The sequence below is a fragment of the Staurois parvus genome, unplaced genomic scaffold (assembly GCF_062004578.1).
Source record: "Staurois parvus isolate SC_StPar_1 unplaced genomic scaffold, SC_StPar_1.0 ptg000176l, whole genome shotgun sequence".
Classification (NCBI taxonomy): Eukaryota; Metazoa; Chordata; class Amphibia; order Anura; family Ranidae; genus Staurois; species Staurois parvus.
The window spans coordinates 1,947,845-1,973,350 of record NW_028317972.1 but is presented as its reverse complement, the minus strand read 5'-3'; the positions used below and the strand labels follow the sequence as shown (position 1 = coordinate 1,973,350).

The 25,506-nt window shown below is 40.9% G+C and overlaps 1 protein-coding gene across 1 annotated transcript in view; it reads right to left on the bottom strand.

Moving 5' to 3' along the window:
* Positions 1 to 157: 157 nt before the first annotated feature.
* FAM163B (family with sequence similarity 163 member B) overlaps positions 158 to 25,506 on the bottom strand; it is a 135,052-nt gene continuing 109,703 nt past the window's right edge. The window contains exons 2-3 of the mRNA XM_089677048.1: positions 12,948 to 13,063; positions 158 to 9,619 (exon numbers count right to left, since the gene is read on the bottom strand). Of these exons, the coding sequence (XP_089533174.1) occupies positions 9,236 to 9,619; positions 12,948 to 13,040 (477 nt within the window). The 5' untranslated portion in view covers positions 13,041 to 13,063 and the 3' untranslated portion in view covers positions 158 to 9,235. The remainder of the gene's footprint in view (positions 9,620 to 12,947; positions 13,064 to 25,506) is intronic.

Sequence of the window (25,506 nt, the reverse complement as noted above, 5' to 3'; positions counted from 1 at the left end):
TTGTTACCGACTCAAGTTTTATCACCAGCCGGCACGGTCCCTATTATTTGTGTCCTGGAGCCTTTCATTAAGTCTGCCGCTTTTTCACAGGCTCTGCGGTGAGGTAGAGAAAATCCCCCCAAATTGTATGAAACACATCACAAAAACAGCCTTTACAAAATTTCCAAAGAGCAATTTATTTCAATTCATCATTTTTTTCTCAATTAAGTCCTGAAATCTTTTCAGAATAGAATAACAAATGTGCAATTTTTTTTATTATTACTATTATTATTACTGTCGTGAAACATGACTTCTTGCCAAGATGCTGAAATAAATCATATCAAATACAGAATAAAAACAGAATGTAAAGCAGAAAGCAAGCACTTTCAATGAACAGATGGCAGAGGAGAAAATAATAAAGTGTAATCCTACCCTTCTGAAATTGTGATATGTGTAAGGCAAGGAAGAAAATTAAATGACTTTTTAAGTCGTATTTATTATCTGTCTTGCATGGGCTCTTGATGTAACCACTGTGCATAACTGAAAATGTTCACTGATTGACTGTTAAAGGGGAGAAATGTAGACACATGGAAATCTGTGTCTAGTTATGTATTTTTCAGGCACAACCTACTCTGAATAATGAACATTTCCTGATAAGCGCAATATCCATACAAAATCCAATGTAGCATCAAAGAACTTTTTAAGAAATAAATATTTGCAAAATGATTGAAGCAACCCAACCTTACGATATCATACTTACAAGAAGGATGAAGCTACTTTTTAAGTGTGCTGGTACCTTGCAGATATTTTTTCCGGCAGCTGCAGCTTTGTGAGCTGAAACACACATCAGAACGCAGCCTATAAATCGAATGGGAACCATCAATTTCTTCTCTACATGTCAATGGCTACACAGGTTTGTTTATTCACGCTGGCTCGGCATACAAAACAGCCACCGCTTTTTCCCACAGGCCACAAACGTCACTATAAAAGCCTCAAAACATTTGCACAAATTGTTAAAATCACCAACGTAGGAAAGAAAAAAAAAATATATTTATACATATATGTTAACTTACGTTCCTGAGCAATCAGTAATTCTGGGATCAAGTCACCCCAAGCACAAACTCAATTCATGTATCTTCTTGCAGGCAGGAGGGAGAGATGTACGAGAGTCAGTACCATTTTCACACGATGGGGATGGCAGCAGTAGTAGCAAGTGCCCCAGGCTTCAACTGTACTTAACAAATGCAGCTGCGAGTCCCATCATCAGGATTGGTTTTTCCTGTCAATAGTCATTTTAATTTCCAGTATGTCCAAAAGGGAATTCTAGAGAGTTCTCCTGCCTGCTGTAGTTTCTCAACTATGTGTTATTTGTCCCTTGCTCCAAGTCTGCGGTTCTGAGCAATAGTAAAATATGATGCAGTTTGTTCCAGAAAAGAAAAAAACAATAACAGCAATCTAAAAATATTGCCACTAAATTTCATTGATATTGTCTTTAATGAATGAAGTAGAGAAATGTACCACATACCCCTAACCGTATAGGACAGATTAGTAAGAACAATCTCAGTTCAAGTTTAAATTTGTTCGTTAGCTTCATGGATTTTTTGAATTGTATGCACCCACCTGCAGCTTTAAAACTACAATTTTTTATTTCAGTTTGTACAGATTAGGGAAGGGTTAGAATTCCAGACACATGTTTATTGCTGTCTGAATTTCAACTGGCCAATTTCTGTTCGCTTCTTGTTCTGGTGAAGGTTGAAGGGAAAAGGAAGTTATGAGAAATCTCTCCAGTGGGAACACAATAAGAATTGCAAATGTTTTAGTGGAGTATAGAGTTTCTTGATCCATGGTCACAGGACAGTTTATGAGAAATCTCAGTGGAGTCACAGCATTAAAAAACTGACAGGAAATGTAACCCTTCCCCACTATCCAAAACTGGACAAAGCCATTTTGTCTGAGGTATGGCTTTGAAGCTGATAAAGAAAAGCACTTTTACTTACCCAATCCTCCATTCCCGTAGGCTCCTCTGCTCTGCTAGATTGGTCCCTGTGGCCACTTCTCCCCTGTAGTCTGGTGGTCCAAGGTCCTCTGATGTCATTATGGCTAATGAAGGGACCATAGCTCTGCGCTGCAATGAGGACATTGAGAAACAGTCCACTGCCAAAGCATAGGGAAATGCCATTTGCCAGTGAAGTGGAGAATTGGGTAAGTAAAAGTCTTCTTGCTTCCTAGACTATACAAACAGTTAATTCTTGCAGTGCAGGACTTAGTTTTCCAAAGTTCAGATTTAAAGAAAACCTTTCCTGGGTGAAACATGGGCTGCAATTGCTGATGTGTCATTCTGTACATACTAGTTGCCAGGCTGTCATACCAACCCAATAGCTTAAAAAATGTGTAAAAAAATGTCTGATATTCATACTTATTTCCTGCTGCATTTTAGCACAAGCATCTCAACATGCTAAAACAAAAAAGTGTCCAATTTCTATAATATTTAGAAGTATATGTTCTCATCTTAGCGCTGCAGTGCAGTGCATGTTGAAAAATACAACATATCCTTTTTTCTGTTTAGTGTGTTAGGAGACATATAACGTATATTTATGCCTGTTGAGAATGCACATCAACACATGACAACATACCTAATTAGCACTACAAAAAATCCTCTACATACCCACATAGATCTAAATGGGTCCTTTAATTTAGAAATTTCCAGGTAACTAACACTTTCTTAATGAGATCAGCAATGGCAGCCCTGTACTTCTCTCAGAAAAAGTTAACTTTAAGTAATTTCTGTGCTTTTTAGCCATGGTCTGTTTTCCTGAAGATATGTCCATTGTTCTGGCACAAAAACTGAGCTGCTCTCTAAACCAAACAAAATCCCATACAGAAAGCTGAGCTGAATCATATCCCAGAACAATGGCTATGAATACTTTCCCATAAACAGAAACTGATAGACAATAAAATACAGAAGGAAGCTACAAAAGAAAGGTAATGGATGCAATTAACTGTTGCATAAGGGCAGGTTCAAGTCATCTGACAATTGTTCCACAATTGTGGAACCCCTCTAAGGAGCAAGCAGTGATATATCATTTTGATATTCGCCCCTCTTATTCCAAGGTATACAAATGATTCTGCTGTATTTGTTAATGGAGTACTTATGCATATGATTAATATATTTAAAAATATTTTTTAGTTTTTTTAAAACCAACGATGTTCTTTATTATTGCTTAGTTTGCCACCACTGTGACTTTGCTGCTGGAAGGCAGAGCCAGTACAAGCCCATCTACTTGCCATGGCTCAAATCTAAATGTACTTGGGACTTTAACACTTCTGTTATTTGTGGGTCTGAGAGCAAAACCCAAGGCTGCATGGAGGTCTGATGATCCTTAAAGGGTCACCACTGGCAAAAGATTTGCCATCTGTCTCAGCTATAGACTGCTCCAAACTTTTTCCCTGACTGTGTGGCCCATATGCAGTGAAGGGACTATGCAGCTCACCTGTCTAGATTACAGTGCTCTGAGTATTTGTGGTTCAGTTGGTAACCCCTGATTGCTAAATTCTTTGTGAAAACCAGCCTCCCTAAGCTAGACCAAGACATTTGTGAAATGTAGGTGTTTATTCTCTTTTGTACCTTGATGATTACTAGATGGATAGGAAATATTAAAAAGTGCATCCAGGAAAGTGCTGGTAAAAAAAACTGACTCTGTGCTCCCAGGGGTGGCAAGTGTAATGCCACTCAGCTGAATGTAACACTGTGTGCTTGCTGAATGAGTAGGTGTCTCTGAGTATGGACAGTTGCATTAACTGCATATAGCGATTTGCAATGAAACTGCAACAGTCAACACCAAGGGAACAGCAAATACTGCTATTTGCTTGTCTCTGCCAATAATCATGAGTAGCAAAGTAGGAAAATCTTGGCTATGCAATCTTGGAAATGTTCAGCTAATTTTCTTATCAACTGCCATATTTAGAGGTCCATCTGTGGGCAGCCTAGGGGTGCAGACATAGCAGCATAGGGCTACACTGCATTGCCTCCTTGGGTTGTAGCTCTCACTGTCTAAGGCCTTATGTATATAGGATTAAATGGGGGGATTGCAACAACACTGGGTCTACAAGTCTTAAACTTCAACTCTTTCTTTCCAAAATTTCACATCAGTAACAGTAAATAAACACTCATTTTTATAACCACATTTGGCACTGAAAATTGGAAGTCTCAGACTAGCTTATTGTTCTTGTTCTTTTTAAAGAAAAAAAACAGAAGCGCTCAAATATTAGCAGTCTTATCGCAGAAATCAGCATACATAGAGGAACTGAATTATATCAGAGGAAGTGTGGCAATGATGCCCATGGAAAAATGGTCTGCTGTGCTGCTGTAGCTTTCAGACCCATACAGTTCAGTATACAGCTTGCCTGACCTAGGAATTCCTTAAAAAGGTCACTCCACTGATCAAAGGCTTCCTTTTGTAAGTACTGGAAAGTTAGTTCACCTACTGTTTCTTATATCTGTCCAGGATTCCAGTGATGAGATCTCTGTGCAGAGTTCCTGGGTCTACATTCTTGCTGCAGCCATTACTAGAAACTCCTGGTCTCTGATCACACTTTTATTTATTTTATACTGTATAGAAAGCATCAATAATGGTAGATAAACCCCATGAGGGATGGGAATCATGGAACAGATACTTCATAAGAATTGGAAATCCCAGGATATGAGATATGGTGAATTTTCTGCCTGTGTTTTACCATGTTTTTGACACCATAAAGCAACAAGTGAGAGTGAGCGAAAATTTACAGTTCTTAGACACCCCAAAAAAATAGTCTGAGAAATTCTAAATTACCATTAACAACCAACCAGATTCTCCTATATACTCAACAGAAGTGCTAACAAGGGACTGTTCAATTCACTAAGCTGTGAAGAATGGTTTAGTTGCCATAATCAGTTACCTTGAGTCATGTGACTGTATTTTTCAATTCTGATTGTCTGACATTGCTAAAAATAACAGTCAATGTGACAAAAGCTGAACAATTTGAGCCCAGAATCTGCTTTCTAAACTATCAAGTAACCCTACTGGTCAGTGGAAAGTCACAGCACTTAGCTCTTTAAACCTGATTCTCGACTACTCAGTCACCTGTACGTGTCACTGTCTGCACAGAGCATACAACATGCTACATTATATATGAAGCCAGTAACTGTGAACTTCACAAATGTAGCAATGATAAACCAGAGATGGAATAGAAAAAGATGAAAGAAACTTTGAAGCAGAATATTCTTTGCAATATTATATGCATGTATAGAGAGAGAAAATGTAATGATGGGTTCTAAAATCATATGTATATTCTTACACATATGTATCTAGAAGTTGTCAAAGCCAAACAAAACAGAGCAGAAGCTGTGCTCTCATAAATAGAAAGTGTGAATGATATCCCAATAGTCTCTAGTGATTGGATAGGCTGCATTTTCATAAGTATGAAGTATCAATGATGTCACTGGTCTCTATGAATAATAGATTCAGTTAAAAATGAAGTCTCAGTGGTGTCATTGGTCTCTAGTGAATGGATAGGCTGTGTTCACATAAATATCAAGCATCACTAGTAAGCAGAAGAAACTCCATATATTTTATAATTATTGGTTCAGGTCTGGTAATGGACAGCTGCTTCTGTAGTCCCTCCATTTATCAGCCTGCTTTCCTTTGACAAATTGCAGCATACGGGTCTTGCACAAACAAACAGGCACGTTTTCTACCACTTAATTAAATTTAAAGGGAAATACATTAGGACAGAGCTTAAATGTCAGGTCTCATTATTCATTTTTAAAGAGATATTATCCTGACACTGCTCATAAATAAGAAATGTCTGCACAGCACTCTCTTCTGCTGCTCATTATGAGGCCATGTATTGCTCAGTAGCGATTGCAGTGTTTTCTATGATAATATAGGCACCTAAGGTATTACTTTATTGATGTCTACACCAGTCTGTAAAACAGCTGAGCAAGCAGCTGCCTCTGGTCTATACAAATGTAAAAATATTTACTTTGTAATCAGGAGTTGTATGCAGAATCACTTTTGTGAAGAGTACAAAAGTCCTCTAAAAGAGTGCAATAAAAATCGCTCAATGGGTCACCAATATGCCCATTTTGTTTTGTTTTTTCTATAAAGTGGAGAAGGATTAGATCTTCTGTTAAACTTTTCCAACTGTATCCTCACTGGTGAAATGCCTGCTTACTTCCCGTGTTGTCACCTGAAGAGGAAGAGGGGGTAAAATTCTCCAATGAGAACACAGACACTGTATCAGCTCTGCCAAACTAAAACTAATATTTGATTGGAGTTGGTCTTTAATCATTCTAGAATAAGGTAGCCAAAAAAACCTGTTTATTATTTACCATTTTACAGCATACTATATGTATGCAAGCATCTTAAAGAAGGACTGTTTGTGCCAGCCTTTAGGAAGATTGGGAGTCAGTGGGTAGAATGCCTGCCATCACTGTCAGCTATGATCTGCTGAGGGTCAGGATGAACTACTAAAAGACACAGAGGTTTACTTACTAAAGCTGGAGAGTGCAAAATAAGGCTCACCTCTGAATATAAACCAATCAGCTTCCAGGTTTTATTGCCAAAGCTTAATTGAACAAGCTAAGGTTAGAAGATGGGCGGTTTCTATGCAGAAGTGAGCCTCATTTTGCACTCTCCAGCTTTTGTAAATAAACCCCATGGTCTATAGTTATTACTCTATGCAAACAGTCCTGTTTAACAGTGGAGTTTCACTTACTCAGACACATGCTTCATAATATAAGATCAATTAAAATCCATCAATTGAAATGTGAGATGCATCGCTTGCCAATTGCTGCAGCAAGTGTGCAGATAGGAACTCAGAAGCAGAGATTTTGCCTAGAGAAGCCCACTGAAAGAGTAAAAAAAATAAACGAGCTCACATCTACCAGAATCTGAAATACCAGTTTTTGGTGGAAGCAAGGTCAACCGAGAACTGTGCATGAACACCAGAGCTGAAAGTTAGTGGGCTAGGCTGTGACACACCCGGTTCACATGTAACCCCTGCCCTAGACAAAGTCGCCCTATCTCTACCTATTAAGTTAAGTTATTCAGCAGCTAAAGATTTTTTTTTTTGTCTTGGGCAAAGAAGTAACTGAAACGTTAAAACAATGCAGATTTAACTCCACATGTACCACGATCTCACAATCTGCACAAAATTTACAAAGATCCAACACTTGTTATAAATAGAAACACCCATCATCATTATTTAAAATTTGTTACAGCCACAACATTGTATTAAAGCATAAATTGAAGTAATATTAGATATATAGATATATGATTTCACTTTGCTAGTTAACACTTCACCCATCTCATATAAAAACACCCCGATATATATAAATATATATATATATATATATATTTATGTACTTCAAAAGTTGCATTTTGGAACGCTGAGTTATGGCTACAAGGGTTCAAAGCAAACAGTCAATTCACTTAACCTGGTGGAGACATACTGTATATAATGGTTACCGGCTAGGATATGTGCAATATGGTTGTTTTTTGGTGCTAGATGGGGACAGACTAAACAACATCGCACCATGTCTGCACTTTTATCTTTCGAAAGCCTGCAATCCAATAATGTACCAAACAAATGTAGAGTCAGAGCGACCATACAAAGGAACTTTTTTTAATGTTATGCAAAATAATTCAAGACCTCATTCCAGTAAGTGCACAGTGTATATGGTGGTAACGGTGCACAGGGGCTCAGTGATTAGCATTCTTGCCTTGCAGTGCTGAGGTCTAGGTATGAATCCCAAAGACACCATCTGCAATTAGTTTGTATATTCCCCCACCTCATACATTTGGGTGCAGATCCTCCATCAATCCAAAAATCATATTGGTAGGTCAACTGGCTCTCACACAAATTGGCTTTCTATGTGTATGACATTGGAGGGGACATTAGAGTAGTAGTTTCCTCTAATGAAAAGACTGAAGCCACTGGTACAATGCTATCTGTACAGAACTATATAAATGTATAATAACAATAATAGTATGTGACTGTGGTGGGGGCATTACAGAGTAAGCTTCTCTAGTACAGAGGTTGATGTGAATGGTTAAATTACATATTCTGCACTTCGGAATATGTCAGCGCTATATAAATATACAATAATAATGGTGTCTGAGGAAATGTTGAGGGGCATTAGAGTGTAAGCTCCTGTGGCACAGCGAATGATGGGAATGGATCAGTATTTTCTGTACTGCACTGTGCAATATGTTAGAGCTATAATTATAATAATAGAGCTATATAATAATAATAATAATGTGTGTCTCTGATGGATTAGAGTGTAAACTCCTTTGGTGCAGAGAATGAAATGGATCAGTGTTTTATGTACTGTACTGTGAAATATGTCATAGCTATATAATAATATCAGTGCATGACATTGGAGTGTAAGCTCCTTATTTGCATGATTCCCTGCACAAAATAATATGTTTGCTGCCAATTTTCCAAGCTTGGAAACTTTTCCAAGTATGACGACCTTTAGTTTGAAGTGACATATTCTAACTGATCTAGGAATCCCATCACCCTTTACTTTTTAAATAAAATATATTTTCTCTCTCCCCACCCTTTGCATAAATTTACAGTTGACATTTCAGTCACTGAGTCTCCCTATTTCACAAACTTTCCTTTGTTCATATCAAAAGCAAATGTGAATACAGAGCTCTTTTTTGAACTGCAAAAATCCTCAGCAGAACTTTGCAATAGCTATAGGCTTACAAATAAAAAAGAGTCCTACTACAATGTTGCAGCTGCACCGAGACTCCAACTCAGCCTCTCACAGTTTAAATTCCCCACTTATATATATATATATATATATATATATATATTAGTTTTTTGCTTGACTTTAAAGTGACAAATGTTTATATTTACTACATCATATTCAAATACATTCATAGTTTAAAACACTTTGTCGTTCATGTAGAAGCTCAAATAACAGGAGTGAAAGGAACATGGAGGCGGGGAGTTGGAAAATCTTTGAAAAACAGAGTGTGCTTTTAAAGTTTTTTTCTTCTTTTTTTGCACAACACGGTTGCACGAGGGAAGAAACACTGTTGGATTTTGGTGGGGGTTTTTTTCATCAAAAACAAGAGAGGATCTGTTTCACAGAAGTGTTGGGAAATGTTAGAAAGAAGTAGTGCTGAACGATGCTTAGTATTACAGACAGGGGAGAGCCGAGGAAGTGCTAGCGTCACATCGGGTGCTAGCGTCTCAACAACCTTCAGACATCGGTGCTGATGCTTCGGCTGCGGGAAAAGGCCTCCCTCATGGCAGAGAGGCGGTTGGGATTAAGTACCTGCAAATTGCTCAGGTTAACTGGCAGTTCAATCTCTTCCTGGCTGATGGTCTTATAGGTGATGCGTTCGCCTCCGTTTCGGACCTCCTCCGGCGGGTGCAGGAGGAAGGCGGGCGGCTCATTGTGCGAGCAGCCTTGGCAGACGCTTCGGCAGTGCTGTTGTTTCTTGTTGTAAGGTGAGGCATAAAGGGAGGGGCCATTGGCCAGGACTACATTCCGGTTGCAATGCACCGGTGGAAAGCGAGAATGGACAGCGAAATCTGGTTCTTCCTCATCCTCTTCCGAGTCCTCCTTCTTGCAGCAGTAATACTAATGGAGGCAAAAACAACACAATTACACCATATGTTTTGCTGGAAGACTCCTAAAGTCCAACTGAAACCTAATTTTAAAGTGAAACTCCAGGAAAAAAGTATTTTTGAAACACCACAATTGATATGTTACCTATAATTATTAGTATCCTATATTTGGATAGTTAGTGCATACAGTAAAAATGACAGTTTCATTCACGTTGGATACTACACACATCATTCTTCTTCCAAAGCTGCAGCTATTAGTTCTGGCAACAACTCAGGGATTGTGTCGTTCACTCTCCCTTTCCTTCCCCTCGTCCACTCACAAAAAAAGCCCTGTATTCTGTTCGCAAGGGGAGAAGGGGAAGGTAAACAACATTTACAGAATACTTTGTATTCTGTGAAAAAAATACAAGGCTTTAGTGAATGGATGAGGGGATCCTTCATTGGTCTGTAGCTTGAATTGCCAGTCACAGTACTGGAAGAAGACGACTGCCTGTAGTATCTGGGTGAAACTGTCACCTTTACAGTAAGCAGCATCTTGCCAGAAATAATATACTAACCATTAGCAGTAACATATTAATTGCACTGTTTCCAAAAAATATATATTTTTCCCGGAGTTACACTTTACATTAGCTGTATTCCAGATGAATCAAAACAAGAGGTGTGGAAAGATATACCGTTTGTCTTCTTTAGAAAGCAGTCACAGCCTGTGTAGAAACAACTGTCCCCTGCCTGCAGAGTTAATCTCTTGCTTCCAGTGTAGAAGCAGTGGTCTCATTGCAGGGCTCTGACATAACCCCTTCTGAGTCAGAACTATTGCTCTAAAATCAGCAAAGGTCATGATGCCTGCTGATTGGAGAGCTCTGGCTCTGACCTAGTAGGGGACATGTTGGATCTCTGCAAATAGATCACTGCTTCTCTACCAGGAGAAATTAGCCAACTCTGCAGCATGCTAGCAGGGACTGGCTTTTCTACACAGGCTGTGGCTGCTTTAGAAAAAAAAGCAAACTGTAAGACACTGAACACCTTTGATTAAATTGCACCTGGAATGTATTTAACTGATTTAAACTGAAGGTTTAGTTAGACTTTAATTTTATTATTTCTGCTTAGTATAAATTATATCTGAGTGTGCTGTAATAAGGATATTGGCCTCAGGCCAAGTGCATTTAAAGATCACATGACTACAAGGTTTCTTAATTCATGTCTGAGACTTTAACAGTAGAAAGGACCTCACTAATCATCATGGCTTGTTTCACAATATAAGTCAGCATCTCCCGCTCAAATATGACTATTTAGAAAAATTAAGGGAACCTGTTAGGTCATAATGGTTGTCACAATATAGGTGCTCTGCCAGCCCCTATTATTAATTCTCTCATTAATCCCTTGTGCCCAGAGGAAGTACATCCTCAATTAATGTCCCACTCTCTTGTGCCAAATGTCCCCAAATTCAATTAAATGTGTTCCCCCCCCCCCCACTGTCATCCTGCTTTATAGCCCAAATGCAATCAATGTATCTCCTTTCCTGGCATCCTGCTTTATGTGCCCAAATGCAATTTAGTGTCTCCACCATTGTCGCCCCTGCCATTATCTCTCCCCAGAGATAGCGAGATTCAAACCTGTCCGCGGAGAGGTGCGAACCTCCTGCGGGGATGTTCCAGACCATGGCCTCAGACTGATGCCAACTGGTCCTGGCATCCACAGCGCGGGCACGGAGAGTTCCCGCGCTTGCGGATGTCCCTGGACAAAGGTCGTGGTCACAAGAAGCGCGGCCCGTGTCCAGGGGGCGTGCCTAGTTGCCGGGCAACGAGGCCCGCCGGCCCACCCACAGTTGCCAGAACGACTGGAGAGTGTACTGCATCAGCTTAAGAAGGCTGATGCCAGGCTCCAAGATCATCTTCTCCGCTGCGCAGCCATCAAGGGAGCCCAGCTGCAGCGGGACCCTCGTGGCTAACTCTGCCAAAGACCCTAAGAAGATGGGGGGACCCTGCACATGCCAACCCTGCCTAAGACCTCCAGCCAATGAGGGGAGAGACCGCAAACGCCAGCCTGCCTGAGACCCCCAGCCAGAGGGGGAGACCGCAAACGCCAGCCTGCCTGAGACCCCCAGCCAGACTGGGGAGACCGCACACGTCAGCCTGCCTGAGACCCCCAGCCAAAGGGGAGAGATCGCACACGCCAGTCTGCCGGAGACCCCCAGCCAGAGGGAGGGGGAGAACCCACACGCCAGCCTGTCTGAGACGCCAGCCAAAGGGGGGAGGTCGCAATACCAGCCGGCCTGAGACCCAGCTAAGGGAGAGACCACCTGCCTACTCCGGACCCCAACAGGTACCTGTGTCATACTATTGTATCCCTGGGATCCGTGAGTGTATGCTTTCCCGTTTTGCCTGAACTGTTCCTGAGCTGTTCCCCTACCCCCCTGTTGGATTACAATCTGTCGCAGAGACTTTACCTTTGCCCCTTGGGGCTGGACTACAAGTGTTTTTTGCCCTCTCCATACTATCCCCCTAGTGGCGAGGTCAACCCCCTTGCAATTCCCCCCTATTGAGTGACTGTCATTTTGCCTCAATAAAGCTTTGTCTGTTTGCTATCTGCCTTGTGTGTTCTGTCCTGACTACCCTCCGTCACAATGGCATTTAAGCTAACAATACTAACAACAAATAAGATTTTTCAGGTGACTTTGTAAAAGTGATATTAAACCCTCACTTTCAGCAGCTGATTTAATTGCTTTCTGAGTATGCAGCTTTTTTATATTTTAATCCTTGCCTATGTTCCAAATTAAATTGGTACCATGACCGCTGCCTCAGGTTTTCAATTGAAGAGTGCTTCCTTTCACTTGCAGCATCCTATGGGGCCACCTTTGCATGCAGGAACTAGAGTTGTGTCTCCCTACACTTGTTGCATCACTAGAAACACAAAGCCCCTTGCCTACAATGGCAAGGCATTCCTCTGTTCCTCCCTCCTCCCCCTCTCCAAGCTAACAGGCTGTCTGAAGACCGCATTGTCCACTGTTAACTCTTTCCTGTGAAGTCTGGAAGTTCAGAGAAGCAGCACGGAAAGAGTAGAAGTCAGCAGCATTAAAAGTTGTATACTGCTTGAGTAAGAATTTTAACAAAATACTGGGGAATGTTTATTTTTATTGTGTCGAATGTTTAACACTAATCCCAGTCACCGTGGATTTAAGCGCACTTAACCATTCAACTATCTGATGTGGCCAGCAGAGAGTTAAATGGTGAGCTGTTGATTGGCAAGATAAGGTGTGCCTATTCAGAAAATAAATATTTTAATAAACTATTGCTTAATGACATTTTCCATGACTTAAGTGCCAGCTTGGTGCAATGTCTTACCTGTAGCCTGCAGTAGCAGAGAACAGCGATAATACACAGAAGGATAACAGTCGCTAATATACCACCGGTGATGACCACAGTCCCGGCTGTCATTCGACCGTCTCTCCATTAACCACCTACAGGAGGAAAAGGAATAGCCAATGAACACACTGTAGCAATACCATAACTACAAGAACAAAAAAAACATGTTTATGCTACCCTTATGCAGACAGTGCACATCTGTGGTACTCCAGATAGATATATTTATGTACCACCACACATACAGCTTTTATTATGCAATGGATATTTCAGGTTGTTGGAGTACCACCATCTGGGTATATAAAGCTAAATTCCATCTCATGGATAAAGCCCTTAAGTCATACACTTCCACAGGAGAGTTGATGATGTAAGACCAGACATGCTGAAATAAACTAGTAAAATAAACAATGGGTGCAGCGCTTAAATAGAAATGACCACAAATAATGCATACAATATGAACATATGCAAAAGTGACTTATAATAAAGTGCTGATAAATAACTAAATAAATGACGTGACTCAATGGGGTTTATTTACTAAAGCTGGAGAGTCCAAAATCAGACTCCCTTCTGCATAGAAACCAATCAGCTTCCAGGTTTCATTGCCAAAGCTTCATTGAACAAGCTGAGGTTAGAAGCTAATTGGTTTCTATGCAGAAGGGAGTCTGATTTTGGACTCTCCAGCTTTAGTAAATAAACCCCACTGTGTCAAATAGTACTTGTCACTGCACGTGATCCATAATGGTGCATACAGTAAAGTGCAAAACCTGTAATCCACACATATAATCATTATCCGTGTCACTGCGCCGTGACTACACATGCATACAAAGTGATATATGTAAGCATATAGTCCACAATATCCCAGTGGGTTAGGTGCATGGAAGATCACAAGGATTCCCAAAAACTGGTAGTTTAATACAGTATGTGATGGTGTATCTAAACTGATCTGGAGGTTATTTGGTACCTTTTGGTGTTTCAGCGGCTGTAGCGACTTCTAGCGCTCGCTTACCCACTCTGTGCTTATTATGAAATAAACTAGTAGTTAGGGAAGGTGCTGAGATTTTATTTATATATATATATATATATATATATATATACACACATATACACACACACACATATATATATATATATATATATATATATATATATATATATATATATATACACACGCAAACACAGTGCTGTGCAAACATTTTAGGCAGGTGTGAAGACATGCTGTAAAGTAAGAATGCTTTCAAAAATATCTGTTTTGTTTATTTTTATCAATTTGTAAATCACTTGCACACTTTGTACCTTTGTACACTAGCACAAAGTCAGGGATTTTGAAGGACTAGAGTCAGGTATCTGATTAACCAATTATACCAATCAGGCTCTAACGATCATTTATTTCATATTTGGGTTGAAAAACAGTCATTAAATAGCTGCCGACCGCAGCTAGCCGAATGACGGCTGCACTGCGGCCGGCCAGTTCTGGGTGGACGTCATATGACGTCCTCCCAGAACGCACTCTCCTGCGCGCCCCAGGGGGCGCGCACCCGGCGATCTCCGTGTTCGCTGTGTCCTACGGACACAGCTGATCACGTGATGTGGTAAAAGGCCAATCACAGCGGCAGTTGTCAGAGCGGGGACCGGCACCGATCATCAGGGCACTGATGATCAGTGCCCTGATGATCGGTGCCCAGCAGTGCCACCTGCAAGCTCCGCCCACCTGTGCCCAGCAGTGCACCCACTAGCTCCGCCCACCTGTGCCCAGCAGATCACCCACCTGTGCCACTCTGCAGTGTCACACACCTGTGCCCAGAAGTGCCACCCACCTGTGCCCAGCAGTGCCACCCACCTGTGCCCACCTGTGCCCACCCACCTGTGCCCACCCAGCAGTGCCACCCACCAGTGCTGCCAGTCAGTGCCACCAGTCAGTGCCCAGGGGTTGTGCCAGTCAGTGCCGCCAGTCAGTGCCCAGCAGTGATGCCAGTCAGTGCCGTCTATCAGTACCCATCATCAGTGTCACCTATCAGTGCCGCCTATCAGTGCTGCATATTAGTGCCGCCTATCCGTGACACCTCATTAGTACTGCCTATCAGTGCCCTTTAGTGCTGCCTATCAGTGCCCATCAGTGCCGCCCTATCAGTGCCCATCAGTGCTGCCTCATCAACGCACATCAGTGAAGGAGAAAATTACCTGTTTGAAAAATTTTATAATAGAAACAAAGAAACTTTTTTTTTTTTTCAAATTTTTTGCAATTTTTGTATTTATAGCGCAAAAGTAAAGCGCCCAGTGGCGATTAAATACCACCAAAAGAAAGCTCTATTTGTGAGAAAAAAATGATCAAAATTTCATATGGGTACAATGTTGCATGACCGCGCAATTGTCAATCAAATTGCGGCAGCGCTGAAAGCTGAAAATTGGCCTGGTAAATAAGGGGGTATAAGTGCCTGGTAGGCAAGTGGTTAAATAAAACAGAACAGGCTGTGTAAGAAGCTTAAGCTGGGTGAGGAACAATCAAACTCTGTTACTAAGGTGAGGTTGAGAAAGAAGAAGTTTCATGTCACAGGTCGTACACCATGGCAAGACTGAGCACAGCAACAAGACACTAGATAGTTATACTGCATCTGTAAGGTCTCTCCCAGGCAAAGATTACAAAGCAGGCTGGGGTCTCATGATGTGCTGTCCAAGCTTTTGAAGAAGCACAAAGAAAGACACCCATCTACTGTCCAGAGAAGTCTGAAAGTCCATAGCTGTGGACTGTAAATCACTGAACATCTCCTCTGCCTGAGCATGTGGAAAGTGTTTACCTGTCTGGTGGAGAAAGAATGACAGTAAAGTAATTTAAACATGAAAAATACATGAACTGACACCACATAACAAGTTATTGCAGTTATTCTGGAGAAAATGAACCTGTCATTCTATTTTTGGAAGTCCTAGTTATGCGGCATTACAGGTCTGCGTCTGGAAATCTGTTTAATTTCCGTCAGACTCCAAGATTAAAAAAGATGAATCTCTGGCCTTTATCAATATTCTGCAGACGTGAGGAATAATTGTAACAATATATCAATCATGTGTCGGATCATAAGATTAATATCCAGCTTTTTCGATTCCAGAACATTTCTAAACGGTGGAACAAAACATTGCCCGGAAAGCCATGCTCTCGGCCCTAAACAAGATCATTCCACCAGGGAACAAACACAGCATGTTTCACATGCTTTACCCCGGGGGAGCAATTCAGTCTCTTATATCAGTGATGGGCAATAAAGAAAATGCTCTTCACATCAGGCAGGTGAGATCTGTCCAGAGCAGTAAGGTTTGGGAGCTGTTTATGGATACTTGTCATATGAGAAATAAAGTAGCTACCAGAAAAGAATACCAGTTACAAGTTCTGAATTCACTTGGAGCATGCCTGTCCTCCTCTGACAGGTACTGAAGCCAAAGGCAGCCAGGCACACATCATGTTTTTAGACAAGGTCAGCAATGACAGCCCCTGTATTTCTCTTATGTTAGATTTATTATTTAATAAACCACAGATAGTTAACTACTGAGTAACATTAAAGATAATCTGTCACTTTTTCCATGTAGGTTCTCTTGATAGCCATTACTACTCCTGTTCACCCAGGGAAGTGATGAGTTTAGTCCCTGAATTTGTTCTTTGTCAGTCTGTATCAGAGCTTACACATGGTTTATGATCTTCTCCCCTTCCTCATGTGACAAGTTTTTGGATCTAGTGATTGGCTGCTCAAGTCCTGGTAATGCATCCTGAGAGGCAGGGGAAAAGGTCACATGGTCTCCCATTAGTGGAAATGCAAGGTATCTCCCCCTGCAAGATGAACATAGTTGTGGGAAAGAGCGCTAAAAGTACCAGTGGCGCAGGGTGCCCCGAAAAGAGAACCTGTCATGTTGCCCTGAACTGGAAAAGTAACTGATTCCCTCTTAAGAATTTAATTGCAAGGATACATCGGGGATGGATTATAATCCTTGTGTTAGGGTATCACTGGGTTCAAAAGCATTCATATCTTATTTACCATAGGATCAACATTAGGCTATCCTATAGGATAAGACAGCAAGACTTTTGGTTAATTCTTGTTACATGTTGCATGCTGAAAATATTTTTATGTTTCTGTGTATTGAGGGCAAACAGTATATGAAAAGACTGTTCATTTCATGCAAAATGCTAGACAATTTCTAGTTTGCAAATTCTTTTTCTAGATAAGACAATTTGTTGAGAAGATTTAATAAAACTCACACAATTTGTTCAGGCTTCCTTTCACTAGTTAGATCACTATCTTGTCTATGAGTACTTAAGTACTTATAGCTAGCAGTTTAAACAAACATTGATGACAGCTTCTTCCAACATGTGGTTTAGTAGCCGTTAATGATCTTCAGATATGAGCTACTGAACAAGTGCACCAAATTTGGCTGTAACAAGGACTAGGACATATTGTAACCACTACAACATCTGGCTGTTCAGCAAAAAAATAATTCAGGTTACATATTCAACATAGTATATTGTCACACTGTGATAGGGGACACTCACGGCAGTTCACTAACTGGCCTATGCACACTGTAAACAATACAAGGATCCCAAACTCAAACTGACATCTTTCACAGATTATTTTACAGATAACGGGCTGCTTTGTTTTGTCTTTGTTAATGGCCTACAGTATACCAGCAAATGAGCCACCTTAGAGAATTTAGCTGCCTCAAGAAAACCCCAGACATACTATTACAGCTGTCATATGAGGCATGGCAAAAATGACCAGTTTATCATGTATTCAGATATGTTTGAGTGCAGCTCTCCTTTTCAAATTCACAGATTTAACTGAATAGCACCAACCACAGAGTTGTTTACACACTGAAAAATGACCACTTGAAGTAAATTTAGCATGTCAGTGTGTGGCCATAGTCTCAGAGTCGATCATCACAAGCAAGCCACAGCTAATAAAAGGTCAGCTGAAGAAGACATGAGATGATTGCCTTCACTGACGACATGTAGACAAACTGCATCAGTTCACCTTGAGCGCAGCTTTTTCTGCGTCATCAATCTAGTGTATTGTATAAAGGCCTCTTTTTTTTTCTGCATCTGTGTTCATTGTAAAATACTTTAATCACTAGAATCTCCACTACTGCTGTGACAGTATTTTACTTGGGCATAGATTAACGGGTTAGGTACACATCAAAGGGAACGTTGAATTTGCCTGGTGATTGGCTAGCAGTGTCACATGGGGGAGGAGAGAGCGTCCCCAGCCCTGTGTGAGCTCTAAAGGGCTTGTTCACAACACAGGGGACTGCATAGTACATAACACGTGTGAGGTGACGTGCAGTGTGAAGGTCACTGCAATGCTCACACCCATACAATGTGATGATGTGAATAAGCCCCATACATTTAACGTTTTTTCTACTGCACCAAACAGGATGGTGTAGACCAGTTCTTGCTCATGATTTAGAGCCAAAAAGCCTAAAGTTCGAACTACCTAGTTAAGCTAACTTTACCTTCACTCCCTAGGTGCTCTGTTTGCCACTAGGACCAAGGTTAGGGATATAACTTTACTAGATGGATGTACCCTTCTGTTTCCTCTTCTGTTGATAAAAACTTCCTGTGTCCATGCGGTTAATATATTCCACCAACAACATGAGAGAGCCTGGCTTCCTTCATTCATAGTGATACAGCTCTATGAATGATACACTATCTATGAATGGAATCCTGCAATCTTTTGGTGCAGCAGGGGTTAATATAACTTTACCCAGTTCCTTCATTCATAGAAGCTGTACTACAGCTTCTATGAATTGTACACTATCTATGAATGGAGGACAGTCAGATGATTGGTAAGTCCTCTCCATCATTCATAGTTTGTATTCTATTCATAGAGGCTGTAGTGCAGCTTATATCAATGAAAGAAAGGAAGGGAATAGCCAGGCTCTCTTCATGGTTAGTTGGTGGATAGTATTATTAACTCCCGCTGCACCAGAAGATTGCTGGGGTGGGAGGGATGACATGACAAAGGAAGTTTTTTACTAACAGAAGAGGAATCGACAGAAGGGATACATCCATCTAGTAAGTTATATCCCTTGAGCTGATTTTTCAGTTTGTGATATTGGCTGCACTTAATATTTAGAAAAGGCTTCCTGTCTTATTCTTTGGTTCCTAGTGGCCAAACAGAGCACCTGGGCAGTGAAGGGAAAGTTAGTATAAGATCCTTTATACAACACCCAGCGCTCAGTATGCTCTCCACAGTCCTTTAAAAGGACATATATGGATAATAATATTTTCCTTATGTTCTCACCAGACAAATGATGAAATACAGCCTTGTACATTAATACATATTCTTCTCCTCTTCTTTACCTCCATCCCATACGCTGTGCATACTCCCAAATCACATAGAAATAGAAAAGATTGCATATACTGTAGTGTAGTATGTTCCAAACTTTTATATATATTAATAAATTATTGTGCTCCCTTTGCAAGTGGAAAAAGTGACAAAAAGACTCTTCACAACATAATAACGATAGCCATCCACCTTACTTAATATCTAACCTTACCCTCAATAGGGGAACTTCTTGCATCAATATACAGCTGCAAGAAAAAGTGTGTGAACCCCTTGGGATTACATGGAGTTTTGCATGAATTGGGCATAAAATGTGCTCTGAACGTCATCTAAGTCACAACAATAGAAGAACACAGTCTGCTGAACATAATACTACACAAACATTAGATGTTGCCATGGTTTAATTGCACATAACATGTAAACATTCACAGTGCAGGGAGGAAAAAGTATGTGAGGCCCTAGCTTAATGACTTCTCCCAGAGCTAATTGGAGCCAGGAGTGAGCCAACCTTGACTCCAATCAGTGTGATGATATTGGATGTATTGCAGACAGCTGTCCTGCCCTTAAAAACACACACCTGTTTTGGGTTTACTCGTTTCAAGAAGCACTGTCTGATGTGAACCATGCCTCGCTGAAAAGAGCTCTCAGAAGACCTACGATCAAGAATTGTTGACTTGCATGAAGCTGGAAAGGGTTACAAAAGTATCTCCAAAAGCCTTGATGTTCATGTGTCCACGGTAGGACAGACTGTCTACAAATGGAGAAAGTTTAGCACTGTTGCTACTCTCCCTAGGTGTGGTTGTCCTGTAAAAATGACTGCAAGAGCACAGCGCAGAATGCTGCATGAGGTAAAGAAGAATCCCAGAGTGTCAGCTAAAGACCTACAGAAATCTCTGGCACATGCTAACATTTTTGTTGACACATCTACAATAAGGAAAACATTAAACAAGAATAGAGTACATGGGAGGACACCACGGAGGAAGCCATTGCTCTCCAAAAAGAATATTGCAGCACGTTTGAAGTTTGCAAAAGAGCACCTGGATGTTCCACAGCACTACTGGCAACATATACTGTGGACAGATGAAACCAAGATTGAGTTGTTTGGGAAGAACACACAACACTATGTGTGGATAAAAAAAAGGCACAGCACACCAACATCAAAACCTCATCCCCACTGTAAAACATGGCAGAGGGAGCATCATGGTTTGGGGCTGCTTTGCTGCCTCAGGGCCTGGACAGATTGTTGTCATTGATGGGAAAATGAATTCCAGAGTTTATCAAGACATTTTGAAGGAAAACGTACGACCATCTGTCCGCCAACTGAAGCTCTGCAGAGGATGGGTGATGCAACAGGACAATGACCCAAAGCATACAAGTAATTCAACAAAACAATGGCTGCAACAGCACAGAATACGCCTTCTGGAGTGGCCCAGTCAGAGTCCTGACCTCAACTCGATTGAAATGCTGTGGCATGATCTTAAGAGAGCGATTCACACCAGACATCCCAAGAATATTGCTACACTGAAACAGTTTTGTGAAGAGGAGTGGTCCAAAATTACTCCAGATCGTTGTGCAGGTCTGATTTGCAACTACAGGAAACGTTTGGTTGAGGTTATTGCTGCCAAAGGAGGGTCAACCAGTTATTAAGTCCAAAGGTTCACATACTTTTTCCTCCCTGCACTGTGAATGTTTACATGTTATGTGCAATTAAACCATGGCAACATCTAATGTTTGTGTAGTATTATGTTCAGCAGACTGTGTTCTTCTATTGTTGTGACTTAGATGACGTTCAGAGCACATTTTATGCCCAATTCATGCAAAACTCCATGTAATCCCAAAGAGTTCACATACTTTTTCTTGCAACTGTATATGTATATCCTCCAAAACTCTTCCCACTCCTCCCACTCTTCATTCAAAATTTACTCCATAAAATAAGTGACTGAATCACCAAACATGTATATTCCTTCTGTCACGGATCCACGGTCGCCGCCACCAACATGCGACAATCGCACGACCACGACTAACAGTAATACGTCACGCCCACGGCTTCAGACCCCAGACCTTCTCACCAAACTTGTGACCGAAGGACCAGCCGATCTAAAACCGCGGTGTGACGCGCATAACAAGGCCCCACCCAGCTGCACCCTGCACAGCGATTGTCCAGCTAATGGGCTACAATCGGTGTCTGCAGCCTGAATGCGCTTGTTACTGGGTCAGGTTAATTACGCCACTAACCCTTCACACTGCCACCACCGTCTTGAAATGTACAGAGAAGACAGACTCCGTCAGAAATACACTATAATGATTGAAAAGTCACCTGTCCAATATGGTCAATTGGGCAGGGAGTAAACAAACACAGTAGCGTCTCTTCAAAAGGCAGGAATTCGTGAATTGCAGGTAAGCGCTTAAAAACAGTTTAACACTTCAGAAAGAAAGATTTATTACTAAAAGAGTCAAACAGGTGCAATAAAATATTTACAAAGATATGTAAAAAAAAATATATATATATATATGTATATAAAGACACAGCAAAGAGATAATTAGGAAGAAGATTACAGGGTTAAGTTACTTGCCCTTAGCCTGGGTTTGCAGATCCAAGTTGCAGAGCAGGACGATTCTTTATCTCCTCCTTAGACGTTAGCTGGGAGATCTGTGTAAAACTCTAACTTCCAGGCTTGCAGCCTGTCCTTTTTAAAATCCCTCTGCGGGGGGGGGGGGGGGGGTGGCCTTGAGTCTGCCCAATACAATATGTTGGGCAGGATGTCAGTGGCTTCATAATCCCTGACATGAAACATAGGGGAACAAAACTTGAGAAATGTTCAACTTTCTTTCAAGCTACCTTATCTGTTTTATGATGGGTGAACCTACACAGTTTTGGGTCAGTGCTTCCCAGATCTCTGAGAAATGCTGGCCTTATCAGAACGTAGGTGAGAAAGGTTACATTTTCCACAGACTGCTGGCACTAAACCAGGGATGCTTAACCTGGGCTGACGCACACCATCTGTCAGGAGATAACGTTTGCCTCTCAGGACTGCAGGGGGATAGGGAATGAGGCTGAGGAATGAGAAATATCTCGAATAAAAAGAAAAAAAAAGGAAAAGGAGAACTCCGCGTCCAACTCTGATGAGCAAGTTTGCTACACCTTCCACCATTAATGCTCTGCACCTCACCCTACAGACCATGCACCATACTAGACTCTGAATATAAACACATCAAAATGGCTCCCATGGTTCTCGTTACAGCTTCATATCTTCAACCTCCTTCCTTGTTCCCCTCATCACAATAACATCCACAGCAGTCCAGGAGGACTATTTTATATAGTATAATTTCCTGGAGGGCAAAGCACAGTTTCACTTCATGCTCCGTTTACATCTGGGCATTTTGTATCACGGGCAGAATCGTGCGATGCTCCTTTTCTGAGCGACAAGCTTTGCATGATGCGGTTTGCAACGATCGCAACGTGATTTATAGCGTGGCAATCGTGGCAGCATCGCACCCACATTAAAGTGCCATTGAAAATGACTGGCGCCTAAACAAGCGTGGTGCGATTTGTGAGTTTCGCAGAGCGTTTTGGTTAGGAGTAATGTTGATATTAATAGTCAGTAAGGCTCAGTTCACACCGGCTTAGTTGATGCGCTTTCAAAAAATGCATGTTATATAGGGTCCAAAGCTAAATTGAGTATGAAAAATTGGTTTTACTGGGTGTGATAACTACAGATTATGAAATGTAAGCTGTTTGTGCCAAAAAGGTGTACAATGAGAGGTCCCAAGTTAACAACTCCTCTGCCAAAGGCACATACAATAGCTATTCAGCATCCAAAACCTAACACCATGGGCACTGGCTTTACATTAAAATTTGTCCCCTTGTTCATGTATTTCAGAGAAATGTCTACTATGAGATGGCAAGACACAATTGCTTTAATTATATTAACAAAGTAGATGGATATTTCTAGGAAAGGAATGTGTAAACAGTTCCCCAAAGTATGTATACTTCAAGAAAACCCTTGACCTCCAACAGTAAAAGGTCAAAGGTGAAAATTTACATTATGGACAAAAGGGCAGTTGGAAAACTTCATAAATAACCATACCCATAATAGCCAACATGATTACATCTGGGAGCCACCAGGGAAAAGTCACTTCTGAAAGGCGGATGAGATTACATATAGCAAATCTCATTTATGAGACTGCAATCTATCTGCCTAATAGAGACCAGCAACATCACTGGTGCATCCCATTTAATCACTAGAGACCCTTCACATTTATGACAATGTAGTCTATTCATTTATTAGAGACCACTGATATCACTGATACTACATATTCATGAGACTGAACCTCAGTCTCACCACCAGAGACCAGTGACATTACCGAGGTGCTTTATAATTATGATAACACAGCCTACCTTACACTAGAGACCAGTGACATTACTTCATATTCATGGGAATTCTGCTTACTCATTAACTAGAGATCAATGACCTCACTGAGACACCAACACATATTTATAGGAATATCCTATCCATTCACTAGACACCAGTAAGGTCAACATGACAGTTGTCAGCAAAAGGACATTGAAGATGCTACAATGCAAATTTGTGTGAAAAAGAACAACTTCCGCCAAATGCAAACTCCAAATACATCAACTAAGTATAGTAAATAGCTATATAAACTACAACACACCTTATGATGAATTCTGTACTTTTACATAAGTTCTTCTCTAATGCTCCACAAGTTCTAGGAATGATGGAAAACAAAGACTTATTTTAGCAAACGTGAATCTTAATGACAAGACACCACTTCTTTTGGCAGAAGATCAGGTCCTAAGAGAACAGATGGGACAATGTGTCATGATATAAACCTGTTTGCTCCTCCAGCACTAAATCTCTTGAAACTGGCAACAGGTTCTCCTGTTAAAATTATGACAATGTAAAGAGACAAGCAAAGACTGTACATTGGCGGCTTAGGTGGGAGGTTTGAGTTGTAAAGGCGGTTCTCTTTTGCATGAACTGTGCAGGTCTTGAAGGACTCTAATGATGCGTAACCAGCCAGTGAGATGAGTTATTTCTTAGAATATATCACCTACAGTCAAGTCATGTACATTTTGATTTTCAACAATATCCCAGCTCCAGAAATCAGGTGGGTGAGCATAAAAGCCTCCCACAGATCACAATACCACAAGAAGTGCACACTTTGAATTGGTGTGATGGGGAAGGACGGGGCTGCAAACAAGCCTAACTAAAGAAAGGACCAGTGTTGGTGATCCCTGCTGCCATATGATTACACAGACAAGTTGACCTACTGTATCTCCATAGCCCTTAACTTCGTAGAGTTGAATTGGTTTGTAACAGCAGTTTAGCAGTTTTTTTTTGGAAAAGAGGTGTACCTTTAGGTGGTTTTGAAAAATGGGCTCATTTGACAGTAGGAGGTCTTCATCCTTCATCTTTTGGTGGATATGTAATAGGGATGTTCCAACTGTGGGTCTGAGACCTGAGATGCAGACACATGATGATGGAGCATATCTATGTTGTAGGATTGTCTGCTTGGGTTTTATTTAATTACTGATTTTTCAGTTAGTTTGTTAATAATATAAATATGTGCAATTTAACCCATATCACACTGTCCGTATTTTTACTTGGTATCTGAGTAGCTCAGAATGCTTGAAAAATCACTACTCATAACTAAAAAGTATAAACAGATAAGAATCCGGTTACATTCGGATTAAAATATCTGAATGGATTGTTAAGTAGTACATTGACCCGTCTTTTGTACTACTCTCCTGTAATTTCCTACACATCAGTCTGTACATCAATACAGCTTTACACCTTTGCAAAGTGTTCGGAATTCAACAGAGCTTGTTGCCTGGACTGGAAGAGAAAGCATTTTTGATAACTTCATCAACAAACTGCTACACAGTTACTATTCAATCACAAACCAAGTTCTATTGCTTTGCCTTAGTTAGAAAAACAAATGGTCAGAGCTTGATTAAGCTGTCTGTTGGAAATATCTGGATAACAAAATTGCACATTGTTTTGGCAGGAAAAAAACAGGTTACAAAACAGGATTCCCAATTTCCAGCCAATAATTCTAAAGCAGTGGTGGTCAACTTTATTCATAAAAGGGGCATCAAGTTCAAAAGACCGCTCATAATATTCAGTGAATAGTCAGAGACTGCAGATATGCTATAGGAATTGCTAGAGGCTAGTCACATGCTTCAGGAGACAGTCATAGACTGG